The sequence below is a fragment of the Vigna unguiculata genome, chromosome 5 (genome assembly GCF_037176805.1).
Source record: "Vigna unguiculata cultivar grain cowpea cultivar isolate G323 ecotype 2 chromosome 5, ASM3717680v1, whole genome shotgun sequence".
NCBI lineage: Eukaryota > Viridiplantae > Streptophyta > Magnoliopsida > Fabales > Fabaceae > Vigna > Vigna unguiculata.
This window is the reverse complement of record NC_140796.1, coordinates 21,799,518-21,825,006: the sequence shown is the minus strand read 5'-3', so window position 1 is coordinate 21,825,006 and position 25,489 is coordinate 21,799,518. Positions and strand designations below refer to the sequence as shown.

General features: G+C 35.1%; 2 protein-coding genes across 6 annotated transcripts in view; one reads left to right on the top strand and one right to left on the bottom strand.

The window, feature by feature from the left end:
• Nucleotides 1-758: 758 nt before the first annotated feature.
• ASG3 (SNF2 domain-containing protein / helicase domain-containing protein) overlaps nucleotides 759-25,489 on the bottom strand; it is a 38,214-nt gene continuing 13,483 nt past the window's right edge. For 4 of the 5 annotated variants that reach the window (XM_085673239.1, XM_085673235.1, XM_085673236.1 and 1 more), the window contains 11 exons: nucleotides 25,212-25,347; nucleotides 24,990-25,107; nucleotides 24,374-24,463; nucleotides 7,568-7,675; nucleotides 7,282-7,485; nucleotides 6,710-6,835; nucleotides 5,969-6,627; nucleotides 2,701-2,846; nucleotides 1,834-1,998; nucleotides 1,144-1,258; nucleotides 759-1,035 (listed from right to left, as the gene is read on the bottom strand). In XM_085673239.1, the coding sequence (XP_085529365.1) occupies nucleotides 1,011-1,035; nucleotides 1,144-1,258; nucleotides 1,834-1,998; nucleotides 2,701-2,846; nucleotides 5,969-6,627; nucleotides 6,710-6,835; nucleotides 7,282-7,485; nucleotides 7,568-7,675; nucleotides 24,374-24,463; nucleotides 24,990-25,107; nucleotides 25,212-25,347 (1,892 nt within the window). In that variant the 3' untranslated portion in view covers nucleotides 759-1,010. Of the gene's footprint in view, nucleotides 1,036-1,143; nucleotides 1,259-1,833; nucleotides 1,999-2,700; nucleotides 2,860-5,968; nucleotides 6,628-6,709; nucleotides 6,836-7,281; nucleotides 7,486-7,567; nucleotides 7,676-24,373; nucleotides 24,464-24,989; nucleotides 25,108-25,211; nucleotides 25,348-25,489 lie in introns of those variants that run through there. The other variant, XM_085673238.1, reaches the window with a different exon arrangement.
• On the top strand, nucleotides 12,676-15,446 carry LOC146886231 (zinc finger BED domain-containing protein RICESLEEPER 2-like). The gene is made up of 2 exons (XM_085673240.1): nucleotides 12,676-14,821; nucleotides 14,901-15,446. Exons 1-2 carry the CDS (start codon nucleotides 14,255-14,257, stop codon nucleotides 15,249-15,251), a joined length of 918 nt encoding a protein of 305 aa, XP_085529366.1. The 5' UTR covers nucleotides 12,676-14,254; the 3' UTR covers nucleotides 15,252-15,446.

The following is a 25,489-nucleotide window of genomic DNA, read 5'->3' as shown; positions in this document are numbered from 1 at the left end:
AAATTTTTTCAAACAGATCATGCAAATGTGACATTAACAATAAATTAAACATAATCATACAAAATTGTTTTTTTCCTAAATTATTTTAAGGCATTGAAAGAATTAATACAAAGATACTTGATTTTATCTTATTCTCATATTAGATATTTAATTTAGTTTTAACAAAATGTATTTAACATTTAAACAACAAATAATATGTAGCAAACAGTAAACAAGCTCATGTAGTCGTCTACTTCTTTGATTACACTTGATAACTAAAACTTGTCGTTTTGAAGTGTTTTTATCTCCAAGACTTAAAACCTGTTAGACAAATAATAAAATTTACTTGCATCACTTAATAGTCTGTGATCATCAAATTCACTTAAAGATTTTGTCTAATGGGTACATTTTATCATATAATTCTAACTAACACTGTTGTAAAGAAGAAAAGCTTGAGGAGAGTAAACATTCAGAGGAAGCTCTATTTGGCTGTTGGACGGACACATATACATAAAAGCAAAATTATAGCGAATTTGTACCTATTTTTAGCTTGTGTTTGCTACAAATAGTAAACAAAGAGTGCCCATTTGATATACTACTCTATACTCAATTATAAGACAAGTTAACTACTTTTACATGGACTAAAATTAGTAACTTAATTTATTTGCTAATTTTGTTTTCATATAATTGAGGTATATTTCCTATATTACCCTCAGTTATATTTATTGAGAATGATGATTACGTTGTAAAATAAGAATAATTAGCAACATTGACTAGGATTTAGGAAATTGAAATCTATCTATATTTAAATCCACACACAGTACATATATTTTTTGCTTACATTTGAGTCTAGAAGTAGTGATATTCTAAATTGCTTGCATATTTGATTTGGAAGAAACTAAACTCGTTTCAATTGCCTAAATTGTCTTTATTATACACATACATGTGTGCATACAAAACACCTTACTACAACAACACGTCTTCAATGGTCTTCTCATGAGAAACTATATTGAGTTTAGGAAGTAAGAGCCTTAACTTGATCTTCGATAATAATATCTGTAAGAAATTGAAGATATGTTATACGATAGAGTATCCAAATAGATATATGTTCACATAAATCCAATTATGATGAGTGAGCATGAATGGAGAGTGAGAGAGCATTACACATAAATATTAATGTTGTAAATGGAAGCATATTTTCTGAGGAGTCGTTCTATGGTGTACCACTCAGAACGATCAGATCCATCTTGATAACCAATTCGTGGCATGTGTATTGATGCTTTACAGAATCATCAAAAGAATTTTGTATCAGCATGTCTCAATTGTCAACTAAAATTATAATCATGTACTAACAGATATTGTTTTGAAGTAATTGTCAAAAAGAACTTATAGCTGAATGTCCGAAGAATGATTTCCAAGCCACAAACAGAAAAAAAGGGTTAGTATATGTACACAATCTCCACTGAGAAAGAACTACAAGATACAACATAACCTATACATATTGGGTTTCCCAAACAATTTTCCTAACAATAATGAGATTATGCCGCACTTCGATACATTATTAGATATAATTTCCTTTTCAGGTTTTGTATTCTCTTCTATGATTGATATGATACATGGTAAATATGCAAGATCAAGGTACTGCAGCAGTAGTGGCAAAACAATTCAGTGATTAAATGCAAATGAACCATCAAAATTAACTTGGACCATTATGCGTCGAACAAAATCGTTAATGATCACATGCATGTAATTCTAATGGAAGATTAAATATTATAAAATTAAAAAGTAAATGGAAGATTAAATATTAATTAAATAAAAGTAAAAAAGTAAAAAGTAAATGTGGAAGCATGTTACCAGAATTCTGAGCTGCTGAGAATGCTGCCTTTGATAAGCAGCTTTCCAAATGGGGAAGTGAGATTTCACTGCGTGGAATTTTGCGCCTTAGATTATATGACTGAACCACAGCTAAAGCAACCATCTTGGGAGTATTTCCATTCATATCTTGTTCTTCACAACCATCTACAAGTAACAAGGCACCGATATAGTAGACACAACCATACACATATTCACCACGTCACAGATTAAACACATGCGAGAAAAACTCTTCAGAAATTATTTACCATCAGCTGTTTTGAACAGAAAATAAGTTAATCTAAGCTAGTCTATTTTTGTACAAAACAGTTCATAATGCATCGGTCAGAACCTAAAAAAAGAAGCAATCTGCCCTCAATAATCACAGTCAAACCTGCCGTTACTCCAAAGACCCTAAACTTGACTGGCTAATGTTGCATTTTTTTAACAAAAAGAACACAATCACATAATTCATCACGTAGTTTGTAGTAACAGAAATGAGCCCCGTGCCACCCCACCTTTCAGAGGATACAAATCATTATTTCACTAACAAAGCTTGAACTACTTCACTGAAACTACCAAACAAATTATGGTAACATAGAATAAGACAAAATGTATTCTTGCACAATGTGAAAAAAGGTAATAGGAACATTCAGACAAATAGCTGCAGTGATTGGTAGTATGGAGATGACACTGAAACAGACTGTTATATAATAATTGAGAAAATTTCTGTTCTGCTAAGAAAATGCAAGGAGTTAAGGTTGCCCACTTGTAGGTCAGGGTAGCATTGACATACATTCACTGGCGTGAAGCAAGCTATGCAATCCATATAGACTTAACATAATTATTTTGAATCACTATAGAGCTCACCATCAAGCCTTATAAGATGCAGATCACCAAGATGCAGATCCCCATGCTCAGAAGCCCGTTCATATGCATCACCAATGCTTGTAGAAAGTTTGGACAGTGCATCAAACATTCCACCGTGGCCCCAATGTCCAGAGGTGTCAACACAGCTGTAAAACCAGACTAAATATTTACAGTTAATTTTGAAATAAACGACTTCGTCAACACAGAACAGTTTGTGAATCATAGTTATTGGAGCATGTGAAACTTCTAATCTTAATTCCTTTATTACCATATTGTCTTTCTATAGTGGCACAAATTTATTTCCTGTAAATTTAGTTATTTTTTTGTAATTTCTGAAGAGAATTATATTTCTTATTTCGATTGATCATTACATTAGAATGTGTTATGGGCACCACAAGCTATAAGAGATCCAAACCATCCTGAAAATAAAAACAAAATAAGTATTTGTATAAGATAGGGAAAAAAGGGGGAATTAGATCAGATCTGAATAAGCTAATCTTGATCTTATTAACTATCTGATCCTTCTAGAATACTTAATTAAAATTTAAAATAAAATTACAAAATACATACAGCAGTCAACAATTGGAATTAACTGCAATATTATATAGCCTGTTAATACTAGGTTTAATCACTGTATATTATGACTGCAAGATTGATGTAATCACCCTGTACAATCTGCATCAGAAAGTAATATCCATCAGTGCAAAGTTCTTTTCTCTGTTGCAGACCTTTATTGTGTACCTGACTTTTGTTTACTCTAACAAAGTGGATTTAACTCTAACAAAACTCTACAAAATGAAAAAAAGGTTCGTACCTACTTATATATTATAATTTAGTCATATATGTAGTTAATGTATGATCTCGCCCACACTCTCTTACACCAAGTACTAGACATCTCGAACATAGGATTAGATGGGAGGTCCAATGACGGCTAATAGTAGGTTACATAATAAGTTCAACAAACATTACTAGGATAGACTTTGATAATGTCATAGAAAGTGTTTTAAGCCTAATTCAATGACACATGTTGTTCTAACATTTATAGTTTTATTGTATCTTCAATTGACTTTTAATAGGTTTTATTTTTAGTATTTTTACCATTTTCTGTCCTTTGTAATAAATTGGGCTTGTGTATAAATATTTTACTTTCATATTTTTATCAATCTGAACTTTGTGTACTGTTTTGCCTTAACTTGAGCCTTAACTTGAGCTATAGGTATTATTTTTGGCTAACTACGTTTGCATTGTATTCTTCACTTCCAATGCTTCAAAATCAACACAATTAGCTAGATTTAGAATTTCCTAGTATTTTTTTGGATCTTTTGAAGTTAAGGCAGATTTGCTGAAATATTTCAATGCCAAAACATTTCTAATTGGGAACTACAATAAAGACCCATTCTATCACAAATCAAAGCCTATAAATAGACTAATCAAGCTCTTATTAGGAACTTTAAATTCAGTTTTCAATTTTCAGATTTGATAGCTCTTTTTCTCTTGTTTTCTCTCTTTTCTCTCCTAGCCTTTCTATATTATTATATTCCTCTTCTATTTTGCATGTGTTGTTCATTATCATCAAGGATCATGCATTCTGCTATCGAAGCTAGAAAGCTTAGGATCAGTTCTTCACTAAGGTTTCACAATTAATTGATCGTCATTCTAAATGAAGAATTATGTGTTTTAATTTTCTTAATTTGGGTTCTTAATTTTGTTTCTTATTTCAAATTTCAACTTTTGTTTTAACTCTAAGTAAAAATCCCCTACGTTTATGTTGCAATTCTTAAACCTAAATGTGTTCGTTAAAATGTTAATGACTAATGATACTATGTGTTGAATATAGAGAAAATATGATTTGAGATTAATTTCCCTTGGATAGAAAATACACATAGGGACTGTATTTATAATAAAGAACATATGGGTTAAGCCCAAAATACATATAAAAAATAATAACAATAGAAACAAAAAATAAGATATTAAAGATATCTTAACACTATAGAAAGAACCTAGGATTGTTCTAATCTAGCTACATTAATTGAAAATCATTTTCACAAAACCGAATCGCAAAGTGATGTTTACACCCACAACCCATAAGTTGGCTATATATTTAGTCGATTTGAGATATGCAATATTTACCTTGCCCATATCTATGATATTAGTCATTATAGGATTTACACATCATTTTACACACCTACGATTAGACATTTTAACCTACAACACTGAATAGTTCTCTTGCACCTATCATCTCTATCAAAACTATGTTGCTCATTATGTATTTTAGAAAGTTTTTTATTTTATCTTTGCTATAATTTAGTTCCTTATTACAGGTGTATCTTGCTATTAATACTAGGATTATGTGTTTAAAAACAATTGTATTACATGGACTTGTTTCCTTATAATTAGCGCTCTATATTTCCTAAAATAACCAGCTGGCTCATGTATTTATAGGTCCAATGGCCTCATTATTGAAATATTTAAGAAATATATTATTCTTTCTAAATTTGAGACTCTCCCATGTCCTGTTCTCTTCTTTCTCAATATTATAGACTTATGCCAGTAAACTACATCCCAAAATAAAGCTATATTACAGGAAGTAGATTGTGCTAATATAAGGAAATAAAGAAAAAGAAATCTATACAGAAAAAAAGGGCCTATCCTATCCTAAAGTACTATATACAATACTGCTTAATAATAGAGAAATATGCAAAATGCTTCCAAAATCTCCTTGAGAGATTGGGAATAGTTAGAAGTGGAGTTTAAGTCTAACTCAAATCCACAAAATCGGCTTGTAAGGTGAGGTTTGCACCTCACTTATATAGTATAAAATTGTCTTATCTCTAGTCGATGTGAGACTTCCAACACACCCCTTCATGCCGAGATATAGACATCTCGTGCGTAGGTCTAGAAATGGGTGGTCCGTTAGCGGCCCGATAGCGGGTGGAACAGAATATCCAAGAAAGTACAGAATATCCAAGAAAGTTCGCTAGGATAGGCTCTAACCTGGCTCTAACACCATGTTAGAAGTGGAGTTTAAACCTAACTCAACCCCACAAAACGACTTGTAAGGTTAGGTTTGCACCCCACTTATATAGTATGAAATTGCCTTATCTCTAATCGATGTGGGACTTTCAACAGGAACAATCAAAAAAGAATCTACAGTTCTACTATAAAATGTTTATCATGCAACAGAGAATGCTAACAAAACCAAAGGCTCACACAAAAAGATGGGACATCGCAACAAAAAGCTGCAGCGAGGCAAAAAAAGAAAGTTGACCTGAAAATCATAGCAGGTTCAGATGAACAAACATTTGATGGAGTTGTACAATCTCCATACAGAAAATGAACAGACCCAGTTGCTGATGTAATGTCATTGTCTGTTTGGGTGAGAGGTTCTTTTACACTCAATGATTGATATCCAAGAGCTTTCCACCTGGATAGCTTCTTTTCCTCTGCCTTCTTCCTTGCAGACTCAAGTTTTAGACTCTTTTCCTCTTCTGAGTTTCTTTTGCTCCTCCAGTCCATCATTGAGTTGCAACTTGACTTAGACACTTCCTCAAATTTTGTAACCCAAGAAAGATATGAAGCCTCGTCAAGACCAAGATCGTGAGAAAAAGTAGTACCTCCTTCCTTAACATCATCACCTTGTAAAATGTTTCTTGGATTGACCTCAAATTTCCTATCATCCGTATTGCGTATTTGTTTATCACGCAAGGCAAGCACCTTGTCAGCCATAACACTAATTTCTGGTAAGTTCATATCCCTATGATTTCCGTCAGTAATCTCAGTGGGATTTAACATATGTAACCCAAATATGATGGATTTCAAATCACCAGTTCCAACTTCAGATGTTTCTTCATCGTTGTTTTTGATAATGTTATCACCAGTAACATTGATGCTCAGAAGCAATTTTCTTTCTGCCCTCCGCATAATTACCTACAGTGTAACATGAATTCCTAGAGTATATGTAATACCTCCATTATCACAGAATAAAAATTTATAAGAAACACAAACATACTTCCTCCACCGTCTTCTCTGTAACAAGGTTTATGCACAACACATGGTTCATCTGGCCAATTCTATGTGCTCTCTGCAAAGCTTGCTTGTCCACCTGAGGATTCCAATCTTGCTCATAGAATATAACCTAGAGAATGACATGCAAGAGTAAATTGTCAAGTATGTATTAAACTTGCAGGTGATAAGTTAAACTTACAATGCTTAAACCATCCAGTTAAAGAAACGGTAGTCCTATTTTGATGGATTTTATGGTTCACTTAAAAAGGTTATTTTTCATTCTCTCATAATTCTGGGATGGTATCCAAAACATGCTAGTGCGTGTCACAACCATATTTTTACCTCTAAGATGACCAACATGAAATTCATGTTTAAGAAAATAACAAAACAGTAAGTCTGGTTGGAAGAGCTTATTTGCAAGCTTTTAAAAAACGGTTCATCATGTTAACAACCAAAATAAATGGAAGAAAAAAACTTATATAAATATACTTAAAATATTTCTTTTAGAAAAAGCAAGAAAATAAATCAGTAATCAGGTTCCAATTCAGTGTACGTTGAAAGCTTGTCAGAACTCACAGTATCAGCAGCCACAAGATTCAAACCAACTCCCCCTGCTCGTGTTGAGATCATAAACACAAACGCTCCATTTTGTTCAGCTTCAGAAGTCAAGCCTGAAGTAGCTGATGAGCTACTGAAACTTCTTATAGCAGCAAAACGTTCCTCAGCCCTAATTGATCCATCAAGACGTTCATAAGAATACTTTCGCAACTCCAGAAAATCCTATGTTAAGAATAAAAAGATATTTCATCAATATAGTCCCGTAACTATTACTGGGCACTTAATCCAGGTAGAAAAATCTTACTTGCAAAATGTCAAGTGTATGGGTCATCTGAGCAAAAAGAAGAACACGGTGTCCAGAATAATGTAACTTCTGAAGAAGTTGGTCCAGAATAAGTAGTTTACCACTGGCCTGATTGAGCAAAAAACAATGTGGAAAACATGAATTATGGTGCACCAGCTGAGAGTATATAGAGAATAAAACTCTCACATCTAGAAAGAATAATATATTTCTTCTATATTTCAATAATTAGGCCTTTGGACCCACAGATACACAAGCCTGCTGGTTAATTTTGGAAATATGGAGAGCTAATTCTGAAGAAACAAATCCATGTAGTTATGGCATTGTTTTAAATATATGACCCTAGTATTAATAGCAAGATACACTTATAATAAAGAATAAAATCATAGCAAGGATAGAGTAAAAAGCTTCCTAAAATACATAATGAGAAGCATTGTTTCAACAAAAAAGCCCGGGTTGTCAGAACCATTACTGTCTCTTTCAGAATGAACTAGCTATTACTCAGAAAAAAAAAAAAGTCAATCATTTAGTTCTTGCCTTTTAACCTAGTAAATAGATAGGACAGCAGAATTTGACAGGTTATTTCTTCTTTGTTCATCTTGGAAAGATTGTCAAAGCGATTTGATAAATCCAATATGTAATTGTCAAAGCAAAGATAGTGTTTGAAGACCATTCATCTGAAACTCTTTAAGTGGGTATTTCAATGCCTTATTCTAAATCTTGATAAAGTGTTTGACCTAAATAATTGATAATTAAGTATATTTCAATGAACAAAAAGTACAATTAAATATGTTAAAATGTTCTATAAGAATATTTTAAATTGATTAAATTCTACTTTTGACTTTCAAATATCTTGATTTATAAAGCCCAGACACGACACGAAGATACGACAAAATCGAAAAATACATGCCTAGGACACAGAATATATATATTTATATACACTAATTATATTTTATAATCTAAAAATATTAATACAAATATTTATAATACATTAAATATAAAAATTTAATCTTAATTCACTAAAATTAGTCAAATAAAAATAAACTAAACATAAAAATTCAATTAAATATAAAAATAAAATATAGTCAAATAAATTAATGTAATAGAAATTATATTATTTAAATTATATTTCTCCTTAGCTATCCATTGCTTCATAAATATATGGCATGAGTGGTTTTGCATCACCATCTACAAGCCTCAACACTTTTACAAGTGGTATCACACATTTTAGGTAATATGTGATTGATCTCCAAAATCTGCCATCACTCAACACTAGATTTCATCACTTGCATAGCCTCAATTTTAGTAGCATGTGGACTAGAGTAGCCCATTCTTCCGAAGCAAACATTGATCTAAGAGCATTATTTTCTTCTTTATTACAATTTAATGTAAGATAAGAAGTAACAAAACATGTGACAGTTGGTCTTGCTAATTCCCCTCCATTCGAGTGCTTTCTGTACAAATTAAGAACCCATGTCTGCCTATATATGTAAGTGATGATATTCTTTGCATTGCCAATGATATTGTCAAATACGGAAAGCTCTCCAATATCCTCAAGAACTAGATCATGACAGTGAGTTGCACAAGGGGACCAAAACAATTTGGTTCTCTTTCCATTAACATTCTACTAGCTACCACAAAGTTAGAAACTCCATGTGTAACTACTTGGACAACATGCTCCACTCCAATTTCATCCACTATGTTGTCCAACAACTTAAACATTTTTTCCCACCTTGTATCACATCATTGTTATCAATAGATTTCAAAAAAAATAGTCTCACTTGGACTGTTTAACAATAAAATTAATGAGAGATCTTCCTTTCCCATCTATCCAACCATCACATAGTGCATCCCCATTTTTCCCAATTAGTCCTATATTTCTCTAAACATTTTTGTACATTATCCACATCTTTTTTCAAATATGAAACCCTTACCTTATGATAAGGAGGCTTTAAACATTTGCCATACTTTCCAACAGCCTTTTTAACATTTGAATAAAAAGAGGACTCCTTACAAGAATAAATGGCAATGCATTACCATAAATGCAATTGCAAACTTCTTGAATTACATCTTCTCTATTCTTATAAGATGCATTGAATGTCATTTGTTAGAGATCATTCATTCCTTTCACTAGTTCTCTTGTAACTTCTACACTATTAAGAAGTTAACTTTAAGCCTAACTCAACCTTACAAAACCGGTTGGTAAGGTGAGGTTTACATTCACTTATATATTGTAAATTAGCCTTACTTCTAGTCGATGTACGACTTCCAACACACCCCATCACACCCGACACGTATACATCTCGAGCATGGAGTGGGTGGTTCAATAGCGAGTGGAACAATCATGGTTGTTAAAATCGCAACCCAAAATGTAAGATCGTATGAAAAATAGTAAGAAATATTTTTAAGAAAAGAAGCTAGTGAGAAAAGAAAAAATAGTGAAGCTTCAAGTCCTACAAATATTTTTAAGAAGAGAGTAGTTGGTACACAAACTACCATCAACATGTTTAAGAAAGGTATGATAGAGGAAACTTGTCAAGCAATGGCTAGATTCTTCTATAACAATGCTATACCTTTCAATGTGGCAAAAAGTGAAGAATTCATTGCTATGCTTGAGTTGGTTTCAAGACATGGTCTTGGATTTAAGCCTCCATCTTATCATGAGATCAGAGTTAAATATTTGAAGGAGGATGTTCAAAATACATCCCTTGCTTTGCAAGCACATAGGGATGAATGGAAAAAAACGGGGTGTACTATTATGACCGATGGCTGGACTAGAAAGAAAAGAAGGACAATAATAAACTTCTTGGTGAACAGCCCAAAGGGAACTGTGATTTTGAAGTCAATAGATGCCTCTGCAATATCTAAAACAACTGAGAAAGTTTTTGAGATGATGGATAGCATTGTTGAAGAGGTGGGAGAAGAAAATGTCATTCAAGTTGTCACCGATAATTAGAGGTGTCATTTAAGCCTTCCACCCACGGGCTGACCCTAACCCCCTTTAAAAATAAACCTTATATTTTTAGCCCAGTTAACAGGGGGCTTTTTTAAAGCCCCAGCCCCTTGAATCCCACATAAAGTGGGTTGGGACAGGGTTACGGTGGGGCCGGCCCTAAAACTAAATTAATTCGTTTTCTCTTTTGTTTCTCTCCCACAAAACTCACTTCACTCACATTTTCTCTTCTGTTTCTCTCCCACAGAACTCACTTCACTCACGACGGTGCGAAGTTTGGTCGTCCTCTCTCTTTCACGACGGTGGTGCGAAGGGGTTCACTATCCTCCATCATCTTCGAGTTGCAGATTCCTCTTTCTTCTTTTCTCCATCATCTTCGAGTTGCTTCCAGAGAGTTCAAGTTCTCCTTAACCTATTGCCCCTATTTGCCTATACGGGTTCGTCAAATTCTATCCCATCTTGTTTCAATAATTTTTAGAACTTCTGAAAATGATTGGAGAACTTATATATACTTTGATCGGAAAAATCAATTAATGGGATTGTTGTGGAAAGATGGGAGGAATCGGGCAACAGATTAATGGGAAGAATATGTATACTTTCTTATACCTGAAAGACTCAGGCTCAATAATGATAAAAAAAACTAAAAAGTTGTATGTTTAATTCTCCATTCCCTCTTGCCTAATCCTGCATTGATAATCTGTATAGCATCAATCTCTTAACTGTAGTATATATTTGATCCAATCATAGGGAGAAAGAATTAGCTGTTGTTAAGATAAATGCAGCGGATGTTGATATAATTGCTCATGAGCTAGAGGTAACTTCATCAGATTGTTCATCAATCTATCTAGAAACTTTTATTCCAATGGATTGACATACTTTTATTATTGTTTCAATCAGTTGGACAAAATGGTTGCGGAAAGAACTTTGCAAGAGCACAAAGGTGATGTAGTTGCTGCCATTCGGCACTTGCTTCACTAGAGATGTGATAATGAACACGGGTCAATGCTTCAGAAAATTACTATGCACCAGCTTATATTGTTTTTAATTTAAATTGAATCTCAACTGTATTCTGACCTAATTCATTCAAAAATCATAAATGTATGTCTTTAGAATTAGCTATATGATGTCTGAAACTGTGAACTTCATCATTGTTCTTGCATAGAAATTTATACATTTTGGTTTGGTTTTCAGGATGAGAAACATCTTAGAAAGGCTTTATACTTTGCCAATATATTTGGTGCACTCATTGTGACTGAGAGAGGTGCAATTCCTGCACTTCTTACAAAGGAAGCTATCTTGCAATTCTTACTAGAACTAGCTGTAATATAACACAATTCACATATTTTTGTTATAATTTGTTGTTAAACTATAGTTTAGGAGATTCTGAGCTTCTTTTTTCCTTTTTCTGTTTAAATCTCTTGACTCTGTAATTCTCTTATATAAAATTTCAAGTTGCCTCTTGCCCTGGTTTTGGTAGGTGTGTCAGCTGAGCTCACTGTTCAACTCTAGGTATAATGTGAACATGATTTATTTTATATTTAATGTGGTTTCACTATGATTAGAACCTTCAATCACTTAGTTAAACACATAAGCATATGTTGCTGACACTTAAACTTGGTTAAACACAAACATATATATATGTTGCTGCAACTTTTGTTCATTCCTGTTTAGAGGAAATGAAGAAAGTTGAATTAGGTTACAATAAATTGTTCTAAATATGAAAAGTGTTAGGAATATATTCTCTAATTTTCTACTTTGAACACACTCACTTGTTAGTGAAATTCATGTGGGTTTTACTAATTTGGGAATGAAATCCTCCAAATAAGTGGTGTGAGTTTTCACTTATGAGGTCTTAGCTTTCCCAAATTTTGTATTATTTTATAAGTTTACATATAATTAAAAATATTATTTTTAATTTAATATCTTTAAATTTATACTTATAAATCAAATTTTGACATTCCTATCACTGAATTGCATTAATGTGTTTTTGATGAGAAATTTGTTTCTATAAGTTTATTAACTAGTATGACATTTATGCTTAGTATGGGTAAATTTAGAAGTTACAAAATATATATATATATATATATATATATATATATATATATATATATATATATATAATATAATATTAAAAAAAGATGAATATTATTTGCTGGTAGTTTGAAAGACATACATTATAAACCATTCTTTTAGAAATATAAATAGAATATAGTCTCTGAAATTTCAATTGATGATTGAAACTAGATCAATTTTAATTTATTTGATCTATAATTTCATTTTTTTTAATGTTTAAAGTTGGAATATTTTCTTTTCTTATGTTGATATCTTATCTTGATTTGCAAAATGTGTATTTGATTTGCAACATAGTCTTCTCTAGATATGCACCACTTAGAATTTGACTGGTCCAACATGTCATTCGGTCTGGATGATCAACTAAATCAATAAATTTTGAAGCTACTGTCTTGACCACATCTAGAAACGAAGGTTAGTACCTGTGAACTCTGCTGAATGTTTTTTCTCATGTAATGTTTCTATGCTATTTATAACTGTTTGAATCAAAGTCACATATAATGTATATATTATCACATAATGATAATTTCTTTATTCTTTCAGATGCTTGCCTACCTTTTACATTTTTATTTGAGTTTTAGATAGTGGGTTGAAGAGTTTTAAATATGAACCACCCTAAGAGTAACCCTTTAGTTTTGGTTGATGATCTTGCATCTGAAACTCCTGATCCATCTGAAAGTGCAACCACAAATAAAAAGGAAGTCTCAAATGTTTGGAATTTTTTCACAAAAGTAGGAAAAGACAAGGATGACATTAAAAAGATTGCTTGTAAGTATTGTGGCAATAACTATAAAGTTGGAAAAAATCCTATTACTAAAAATAATTATGGGACTTCGCATCTAAGTCGGCATGTCAACGTGTGTAGAAGTATTCCAAACATAGATATGGATATGAATCTTTATCAAGAAGGAAAGTTTGGGACACGAAGAATCAATCAAAAGATTCATCGTAAGTTACTTGCGAGAGCCATAATCAAACATAGTCTTCCTTATAATTTTGTTGAATATGAAGGAATTAGAGAGTGGATAAAATACATTAATCCTAATGTTGACATGAAATGTAGGAACACTACTGTTTTAGATGTGGAAAAGGAATACATGGAAGAGATGGATAAAGTTAAGCAAAGCATGTCTAGGATTCCTAATAGAATTTGTTTAACTTCTGATGTTTGGACTGCAGCTACTTCTGAGGGCTATATTTGCCTAACTGCACACTTTGTTGATGAAAACTGGAAATTGACAAGTAAGATTCTTAATTTTTGTCGAATGAAACCACCACACGCTGGTGTTGAACTAGAAAGTGTTGTGTTTGATTGCCTAAAGTAATGGGGTATTGAAAAGAAAATTTTCTCAATTACCTTGGACAATGCTTCTGCAAATAATATCTTGCAAGACATTTTGAAAAGCCATCTTTGTGTTCATAGAAATTTATTATGTAACGGTGAGTTTTTCGATGTACGATGTTGTGCTCACACCCTTAATTTGATAGTTCAAGATGGTTTAAAGGTGGTTGACAAAGCACTTCATAGTATTAGAGAGAGTGTTAAGTATGTTAAATCATCAGATGGAAGAATTCTCAAATTCAAAGAATGTGTTAGTGATGCTAGCATAAATATAAGCATTGGTTTGAGATTAGATGTAACTACAAGATGGAATTCGACTTATTTGATGCTTGAAAGTGCAATCAAATACAAGAAAGCTTTTGAAATTCTCAAAGTGGTTGATAGGAATTATAAAAATTATCCATCTTCTGAGGAATGGAATAGGGGAGAGAAAATGTGTCAATTCTTAGAACCATTTTATGAGATCACAAACATGATGTCTGGTTCATCTTATCCCACTTCAAACTTGTATTTTATGCAAAATTGGAAAATTCAGCTTATCATTGAAGAGAATTTGTTGAATGAAGATGTCACCTTAAGGGAAATGACTTTGAATATGAAAGACAAGTTTCAAAAGTATTGGAAGGAGTATAGTATTGGGTTAGCTTTTGGAGCTATTCTTGACCCACGACTAAAGGTTGGTTTTATAACGTATTGTTATAAAAAATTGGATCCTTTGACCTGTGGAGAGAAAACAAAGAAAGTGTTAGAGAAGTTCAAGAGGTTGTTTAAAGAATATGTAAAAAACTTGTCTATTCCTGGTGTTTCTCTCTCCCAATCACCTACTGAATCCATCTCAATGTCTCAATCCAATACTGAAGGGAGAAAGTTGAAGAGATCGAGGATTATTTCTGTAAGCATTTTATACCTGGTGTTCATTGTTTTCATTTTTTCTTGTTTCATTTTGATAATTAATATGTAATGCATTGTAGGATTTTAAAATGTATCAGAATGAATCAAAATCTATCGTTGGCAAGAACGAGATAGATGCTTATTTAGGTGAACCAACAATAGATGATGATGAAGACAATGAAGATTTTGATGTGCTCAAATATTGGAAGACTAGTGAAAAAAAATTTCCCATATTGTCTATAATGGCTCGAGACGTGCTTAGTATTCCCATTACTACAGTTGCATCAAAGTCAGCTTTTAGTAAAGGTGGGCGTGTACTCTCTAAATATAGAAGCTCCATTCTTCCTGATCATGTGCAAATGTTGATTTGTACTCAAAATTGGTTACATGGATTTTCTGAAAATCCTAGTGGTAAGTCTATATGTTGTTAGTTTTAAAGTCACTTTACATTAAATAATTAACTCTAGACTAGTGATTTGATTGTATCAATTGGTTATGTGATAGATGAAGTTGTTGGTGATATTTTTGGCCATGATGGAATCATTGATGAGTCTAAACTTCTTGAAGATGTTGAAAGTGACCAACAATGACACTTCTTCAGGTTCTCTTATATGCTTAGTCCATTATCTCTGTTAGAATTATTACCTATTGTATCATTAACCCTATGTGTAGGGTGTTGAGTGTGGGAAACTACCTACTGCCGTATCTACTGTTGCATGTAATCATGCCTAGTATCTTAGAGTAGTCTTTTCATATGTACTTGCTTCATTATAAATAGAAGAGGAGGAGAGTGGTACTGTTGTCCACTACTCATATATTTTAAAGTCTCAGTCTCAAGTTGGTATCAGAGCGGGTCGATCCCGCTCTGGTTTCTGTCTCATCTGGTCCGTCACCGCTGTCCGCGGTTGATCGCCGTTAGTCACCGCCGCTGTCCGCGGCTGTCCAAGTTCGGTTAACCTCGTTTCTGAACTACCCAACACTGTCAAACAACATTTCGACTCTGTCCGCCACTGTCTGCATCCTCTGCCGCTGTCCGCCACCGTCTGCCGCCGTCCGCCGCTGTCCGCCGCTGTCCACCGACGCAGTTCCGTCCGGAAACCACCGGATCTGAACCGCCTCTCCGCACGACAGCCAACCCCGCCGGTGTCGCAGGCAGCGCCGTCGCCACGCGCCTCCACGCGCCGCCTTCCCGTCGCCAGTTCGTCGTCGCGCCACCTCCGTCGCCGTCGCCGGAGCCTCCTCTACCCGTTTTGACCCTCAAATCTCTGTTCTGGTGAAGTCCAGTGGCACCTCTTGTGGAAATCGTCACTTTCGAATTCGAAAATCGTCACTGTTTCACTGTTTTCCGGTGTCCTCTCTGTTTTCATTTATTCTCTTGATCATATCATGGCCACTGGAGGAACTGGGAGTGCTATTTCATTCTCCGGAAGCCCCTGCATTACGTCCGAGAAACTAAATGGCCAAAATTACTTATCTTGGTCCGCTGCCGTCGAGATGTGGTTTCTTGGTCAAGGACACCACGAACACCTTGAGAAAGATGGCAGCCACGTACCTTCTGAAAAAGCTGAACAGTGGAAACAAGCGGATTTCCAACTATGTGCTCTATTGTGGCAGTCGGTGGAACCACGACTTTTGATGTCCCTACGGGCCTTCAAAACTTGCCACTCGTTTTGGAAGCGAACTCAGAATATCTATGCAAATGATATTCAACGCCTCTATGATTCGGCGAACAAGTTGGCATCTATGAAAATGACTAACCATGATATGATGTCATTCATGAATGACGCTCAAGCTGCTGTGGAAGAACTTCGAATGTTCTTGGAAGTCGACTCTCTAGCTGAAATGAAGAAAAAGCTTGACAAGTACTATATGGTAATGATCATCCGCTCTATACACCCAGACTTTAATCATATCCGAGATCAGCTTTTGACCTCTCATGAGGTTCCTTCCATGGAAACTTTGATCTCCCGCATGATACGTGTTCCAACTCTTCAAACTCCAGAAACTCTTGTTGTAATGGAACCATCTGTCATGGTTGCCACCCGAGGAAGAGGAGGTCGTGGAACTAGAGGAGGTGGACGTGGAGGTCGTGGACGTCCTCAGTGTACGTATTGTAAAAGGATGGGTCATACCCAAGAAAACTGCTACACTTTACATGGATTTCCTGCCAAAGCAGCCAATGTCTCCCAAGCAGAGACTACTGACTCCAAGTTCACTGAGGACGAGTATCAAGAGTACCTACGCCTCAAATCCAACAGCTTGGCACAGTCATCTCAAGCTCCAAGTACATCAACTGTTTGCATCTCTCAATCCATGGAAGGTCACAATTCATGGGTAATTGACTCTGGTGCTTCTGATCACATTTCTGGTAATACCTCCTTGTTCTCAACCATTTCATTCCAAGAAAAATCTCATTTTATAACCCTCGCAAATGGTTCTAAAACATCCTCAAAGGGAGTCGGTCAAGCCATCTTATCTCCGTCCTTAAATCTAAAATCTGTCCTTTTTGTCCCTAATTGTCCTTTCAATTTAATTTCCTTAAGTCAGTTAACCAAAAAATTGAATTGCTCTGTAACCTTCGATAACAAATCTTTTGTTATACAGGAGCGTGGCTCGGGGAGACAGATTGGAGAAGGATATGAAGCGGGCGGATTATACCATTTTGGATCTCATCCACGTGTGTCATGTGTTGCAGCCCCCAATCCTAAAATGTTACATGATCGGCTTGGTCACCCTCACCTGTCCAAGTAAAAGAAAATGTTTCCTGAACTTAGTCGTCTCCAGACTTTAGAATGTGAGTCATGTCAACTAGGAAAACATGTTAGATCTACCTTTCCTAAAAGATCTCAATCAAAGTGTACTTCTAGTTTTTCTGTCATCCATTCCGATATCTAGGGACCTAGTCGTGTCTCATCTTTTGGCTTTAGGTATTTTGTTACTTTCATTGATGAATATTCGAGATGTACTTGGATTTATCTTATGAAAGATCGTTCTGAATTATTATCCCTCTTCACATCTTTTTTGAATGAAATCAAGAATCAATTTGGTCAAGTAATTAAAATCTTAAGAAGTGACAATGCCAAAGAGTATTTTTCGTCTGCTCTTTCTAATGTTTTGAGTTCCCATGGTATCCTGCATCAGTCTACTTGTCCTCATACGCCACAACAAAATGGTATAGCAGAAAGAAAAAATAGACACTTAGTTGAAACTGCTCGTACCCTTTTGCTTAGTGCCAACGTTCCTGTCCATCACTGGGGAGATGCCATCTTAACTGCAGGTTTTCTTATTAATCGGATGCCATCTTCCTTTCTCAATCATAAGGTCCCTTTCTCCATTCTGTTTCCAGACAATCCTCTCTTTCACACTTCTCCTAGAGTTTTTGGTTGTGTATGTTTTGTTCATGACATGTCTCCCGGGTTAGACAAGCTTTCTGCTCGCTCTCTCAAATGTGTTTTCTTGGGCTATTCACGACTTCAAAAAGGGTATCGATGTTACTCTCCTGAAACCAAGAAATATTACATGTCTGCCAATGTTACTTTTTTTTAACAGACCCCTTACTTCTCTCCATCTGTTCAAGATGTCCATGTCATACAGCAGGTCCTTCCTATTCCCGTGGTTGAGTACAATATTTCCAATGTCCATGTCCCTCCAAGTCTCGACCAAAGTCCTCCTGAGTCATCATCTCCACCTATTGATTCTCTCCAACACAGGACACCGACGAATAGTCCAGTTGTTCCAGAACATGGTGAATCCCCTACTTCAGATTCTTCTTCCTCGTCTCTTGATCCCACGACTCCTGGTGAAGGTGATTTAGGTTGGCCCATTGCTCTCATAAAAGGTACTCGTTCCTCTCGAAATCCACATCCCATTTATAATTTTCTTAGCTATCACCGATTATCGCCTTCCTATTGTTCACTTTTATCCTCAGTGTCTTCTGTTGTTATTCCCAAAAATGTGAATGAAGCACTTGATCATCCTGGATGGCGACAAGCCATGATTGCAGAGATGCAGGCTCTTGAAAGCAATCATACTTGGGAGCTCGTGCCCCTCCCTTCGGGTAAGAAGGCTGTTGGTTGTCGCTGGGTGTATGCAATTAAAGTTGGCCCCGATGGTCAGGTTGATCGACTCAAAGCCCGATTGGTTGCAAAAGGGTACACTCAGGTTTATGGCCTTGACTATTGTGACACCTCTCCCGTGGCCAAGATGACTACTATTCGCCTCTTCTTTGCAATGGCAGCAATTCGTCACTGGCCGCTTCATCAGTTGGATATCAAAAATGCCTTCCTTCATGGTGATCTTGAGGAGGAAGTTTACATGGAGCAACCTCCTGGGTTTGTTGCTCAGGGGGAGTCTGGTATGGTATGCAAATTGCATCGATCTTTATATGGCCTCAAACAATCACCACGAGCTTGGTTTGGAAAATTCAGCTCCATTGTTCAGAAATTTGGGTTAAGACGCAGTGAGGCAAATCACTCAGTCTTTTACAAACATACCTCTCCTGGGAAATGTGTCTACCTAATAGTATATGTTGATGATATTGTTATTACAGGAAATGATACTACTGGAATATCTCAACTGAAGGAGCACTTGTGTAAACATTTTCAAACCAAGGATCTCGGAAGCCTCAAATACTTCTTGGGCATTGAAGTGGCTCAGTCAAAAGATGGAGTTGTAATCTCTCAAAGGAAATATGCTCTTGATATATTACAAGAAACAGGTATGATTGACTGCAGACCAGTAGAGAGTCCTATGGACCCAAATCAGAAGTTAACAACAGAAGAAGGCGAATTATTCTCCAATCCAGAGAGATATAGGAGGCTCGTTGGAAAGTTAATTTATCTCACTATTACGAGGCCTGATCTATCTTTCGCAGTTGGAATTGTTAGCCAGTTTATGCAGACTCCATGTCTTGGACATTGGAATGCCATCATCCGTATTTTAAGGTACCTCAAGAAGGCTCCAGGACAAGGTTTGCTATATGAAGATAAAGGAAATGTTCAAATCTCTGGGTACTGTGATGCTGATTGGGCAGGCTCTCCTATTGACAGACGCTCTACTACGGGATATTGTGTCCTCCTTGGAGGAAATGTTATCTCTTGGAAAAGTAAGAAGCAAAATGTAGTGGCTCGATCCACCGCTGAAGCTGAATATCGGGCAATGACGTCTCTCATGTGTGAACTCATATGGGTAAAGCAATTTCTTCGAGAGCTTAACTTCTGTGAAATTCAGACCATGAAGATGTACTGTGACAACCAGGCTGCTCTCCACATTGCATCAAATCCAGTGTTTCATGAGAGAACTAAACATATAGAAATTGACTGCCACTTTGTTCGAGAAAAATTGATGACCAAGGAAATTTGTACTGAGTTCGTTGGGTCAAATGACCAACTTGCAGATGTGTTGACCAAGTCATTAAGGGGACCTCGGATTGAGTTCATTTGTTCCAAGCTTGGTTCATACAATTTGTATGCTCCAGCTTGAGGGGGAGTGTTAGAATTATTACCTATTGTATCATTAACCCTATGTGTAGGGTGTTGAGTGTGGGAAACTACCTACTGCCGTATCTACTGTTGCATGTAATCATGCCTAGTATCTTAGAGTAGTCTTTTCATATGTACTTGCTTCATTATAAATAGAAGAGGAGGAGAGTGGTACTGTTGTCCACTACTCATATATTTTAAAGTCTCAGTCTCAAGTATCTCAATATATTTGGTGTTTAATTCTTCAAGTAAAACATTTCATTTGTAAAATAGATTAATGTAAAGGAACTGTTGAGGATCTTCCTAAACATATTAAGATTGAAGTTGAGAAATCACTCTCAGAATTTAATTTTCTTAAAAAGAAAAATTCTTTGAATATCAATTAGCTTTTACTTTTTAAATCCTTGGTGTTTAATTCTTTGAGATAAACTTATTTATACTATGTGAAATGTGTCTAATGTTGACATAAAATTGCTGTTTTTCAAATTATCACAATTGAATTTCTGGACAAGTATAAAAAACAGTGAAGCTAAATTGGAAGCAGTGGATAAACTATTTTATGCTTTCATATATTCTTGATTGGTTGCAGCTGTTTGTTTGCAGATTCTAGTGTAGACCCGGCTGCAGCTGGATTACAGGTGGCCTCAGATGGGAAACCAAAAATTCTCGATATTCTTGATTGGTAAGAATTATTGAAGTTTTATCTGTTTTGTATTAATTTACCAATAAGCAATGATATACTTATTTCCCCCTCCAGCACTGGGAGCAAAGACGTTGATACCTCAAAGGTGGTAAAGGTTGACGCTGATGGTTGTATTTTGGGGGCTTCTGGTTAGTGCTAGCTAAGGAAAAATTATGGGAAAATTCTTCAATATATTGTACTATTTCAACTGTCTAGTGCCTTCATCTTAACATGTATCACTTGTGATGACTACTAGTTGCTTATCAGTTTTAAATTCTTGATTGAATTTGAAGTCACAATCCTACTTCATTCTGATACATATGGATGCAAAACAGGGAAGATGCATATGTTGTTTTGTTGTGTTTTTTTTTTCAGTTATTTCCATTTTTTTTGTATTCATAATGAATATTTTTTTCTAAAAAAAAGGCCCATGGGTTGGCCCTATACCACAGGGTTTTTGTGGGCTTTTTGGCCCTGTGGGCTTTTCCCATAAGAGGCTTTTTGGCCATGTGGGCTTTTCTAACCCCAGCCCATATGGGCCAAGGCCAAATCATGAAAACTGGGCCAATTTGACAGGTCTACCGATAATGCTGCAAACAATAAAGTTGTTGGCCACTTGTTGATGACAAAGAGAAAAAGGCTATTTTGGATACCGTGTGTTGCACATTGTGTCGACTTAATGTTGGAAGATCATGAAAAGAAGATCCCCATTCTTCAGGAGACAATTCCAAAAGGTAAAAATATTACTACCTTTATTTATTCAAGATCTTCTCTAATTTGTCTATTACAACATTTCACAAAAGGAAGGAATTTGGTGAGGCCGGGTGTTACCTGTTTCACTACATCGAACCTGACGTTAGGATGCCTACATGAGAATAAGGGAGCTTTGATTAGAATGTTTACTAGCAATGAGTGGAAGTCTAGCAAGTTTTCTAAAACCAATGATGGTAAAATAGTTGAAGATGTTTTTTAGATAAGGAGTTTTGGAAGAATATAATAACTTGTTTGAAGGGTGCATTGCCTTTAATTGAAGTCCTTTGATTAGTTGAATCGGATCAAAAGCCAACCATGGGATTCATTTATGAAGCAATGGATCAAGCAAAGGAGAAGATTCAAAAGGCTTTGAATGCTGTCAAAAAAAGGTATTAGTCATCTAACTATTTATATTTATTAATGGAAAACAAAAAACTAACTCAATGTAATGTATTTTGGTTAGTTATTTGCCTTTGTGGAACATCATTGATGAAAGGTGGGACAAGCAACTCCATAGGCCTTTGCATGCTGCAGGCTATTTTCTTAACCCTCAAATGCATTATCGTCCCGAATTTGAAGCAGATTTGGAAGTGAAACGAGGTTTGATGGAATGTATAACTAGGATGGTTGAGGATGAGGATGAACAAACTCTCATTGATGTTCAAATTGATGATTTTCGAAAACGAGCAAAATGTTTTGGTTGTCCCTTGGCTACTAAGTCAATTAATTTAAAGACTCCAGCAGATTGGTGGGAGTCTTATGGTGATGAATATCCTGAACTCCAAAAATATGCGATTCTTGTATTAAGCTTGACATGTAGCTCCTCCGGATGTGAGCATAATTGGAGTTCCTTTGAGATGGAAGTTAATGTTAGAATATATCTTTATAATAAATTACTAGTAGTGCTCGCTTATCATATTTGTCTTTGCATTTGTTTAGGTCCATACAAAGAGAAGAAATAAGCTAGAGCAAAGCACAATGAATGATGTTCTTTTTGTTATGACCAATTCAAAATTAGTCAAGAAGAAACAAAGAAGAAAACCAGCTCGAATTAACATTGGTGATTGTTCATCCGATGAAGAGTGGATTATGGAAGATGAGCATGAGCAAAATGAAGCATTGGATTTGGATGAGAACTTGATTCCAGTTGAAGTTGAGGAAGATGAAACTTTACATAGTCAAGACTTAGATATGGCTGATTTGAGTGACGAAGGAGATAGGAATGATGGAGCTGAAGATTGTGAGTTTAACTTAGAAGACTATTTGATTTAAAAGAATCATTATTTTGTTACTCCTATATACGTAGGATATTGATTTGCACCTAGTGATGTACTCTTTTATTTCATACATTATGAAATTTACTTATGAATTTTGAGTGACAATAAAATTTGTAGGATCTTATGATTTGTGTTACGATCTTCCGATTTACGATTTATATTTTCCTTTCCGATCTTGAGTAGGATCTCGATTTTGACTACCATGGGAACAATAGAACCAATATACAACAAAATTCATTAGCATAGGCTCTAACCCATGGCTCTAACATCATGTTAAGAAGTGAACTTTAAGTTTAACTCAACCTTACAAAACCAACTTTTAAGATATTGGTCTACACCCACTTACTATAAATTGGTCTTTTCTCTAGTCGATGTGAGACTTTCAACATGCACAATCAAAGTTGTTATCCTTTTTCTTCGTTTACTTTTCAGCTACTTAAGCTTCACAAATATTTCCTTCACCTACAACAAGGAATAACATCTTTCCTTGTTCTAGCAAGATGATGTTTCATCCTCGCCATGCCACACCAACAAGCATGAGGACAAAATTTCCATTTTACTTGTAGTCTATTTGTAGGAAGACTTTCACTATAGTTACAAGTAACATCAAACTTTCTTTTTTATTTACCCACTTTTGAAAAGCAAGAGTCCAGTATAAAACTCACTCAGAAGCAATGGCAGTAGCACATGTAGCAGTTGTACAATACCAATAGCAAAAAACTCACTTCTCCCACAGTCCACTCTTGCCATTGTTTCACACTTGTAGTTGTTCCTCTCCTATCACAGTTTTATCCAAACACACTTCGCTCTTGCAGTTGTTTTGCTGCTACTCCCGCTGTCCCACTCCTCCCGTAGTTTCTTATTCTTGTTGTTCTATAGTTTCACTAAGTTTCTACTAAAAAATTATTGGGGGATAAGTGGAGAGGAGAAGCAGAGAAAGTTGCACATTTATATTGTGTTCATGATTAAAAAGAAACAAAAATTAGTTTTTTTTTTTTCCAAACCGGATTGTGCTACCCAACCTAGTTCACTAAAAAATGGAAACACACATTTTGTGCGATTCAAGGCTCAATTCATACCAGAATTGCAATTCATGCAATTCTTAGACTAAATCACTTGATGCAATCACGATACAGGAGTAAAAACGAGTGTTTCAGCAATTTGTATCATGAGGGAGAAGAAGCGTATCGTATCATGTATTGCACGATAATACTTACTACCATGGTAGGAAATGCAGCATTAACAATAAATTTAGAGTTCAAGAATAAACAAAAATAATAGTAATCTGACACCAACCAATATGGCTTAAAGACTCAGGATAGGTCTCAAGTTATGCAGTATAATATAAGAGTGGTAGTTACCTGAACTAGATGTTCACCTTCTTCATAAGGTTCAGGCTCAATACCTGGAAAGAGATAAGGATGGCTGCATGCCTTTCTTAGCTGTATCACCTATAAATGTGATCACATTTGCGTTAATGTAAAAAGAACAAGCACAAGATAATACTAAAGTATACCATACTTTATGGATGGTACTCATTATTTTTACTTACTAGAAGATTGGGCCAAATAATCTATTAGATAATCGCAAAAACATCAAGGGCAAGTTTGGATTTAATTATTCCAGCAGAAAAATTGCTTTATTTTCAAAATTCTCAAGAAGCTGGCAAAAAAGAAAGGAACTTTGCTTCCAAAATAAGTTGAACAAAATATGCCCTAAGTAAACTATTATATAGCCTTGATTTAAAATGGACCAAATTACCCTTCATTAAAATACGCAAAAGCATAGCCTAATGAATGCTCTCTCCTTCCATTTCACGAAAATAATAGGACAACGATAAAGTTGGGAGACAATAATTAAAACTTGATTTTATAAACTGCTTTAAAAATTGAAACACATTTTTTTTAACATGTAATTGGAATTGCACCCACGAACAAAAAATTAGCTAAAATAGAGTTCAAAACAGGCTTGACTAACAATATTCTGTAGTGACTGGTGATTTGAAGTTCCAGATGATAGTGCAAGTAGCTTATGGAGTTCTTTCCTCAATATTGAAATATAGACCTTTTTCTGCAGGATGACAAGGGGAACTAACCTGTTGGACACAATTTTAATATTCAAAACAACTTCTTAATTATAGCTCAAATTGCAATTAAGGTGTTCAAAAGTAGTCTCCAAGTAGAACAAGATACAACTTACACGGTTGTTTCGGTGAGAGGTGGTAGCACTAAATTTCCACACTCGATAAGCTTTGACTTGGTACGTCGAAGCATAAAAGCTCCCAATATACTTCTTAAAATATTAAGCCTCTCCTTTACCTTTGGAGCATCATGAACTGTTTAGAAACAAAACTGAAATAATTAGAAAGGGATTAAAGAAGTTAATTTTATTATCGTATAATGTTTACACTTTTGCATCATCATAGGGTACTCAACAAGAAATCTTCTAACATATTTTAGCAAGAATGGAAGAATCTA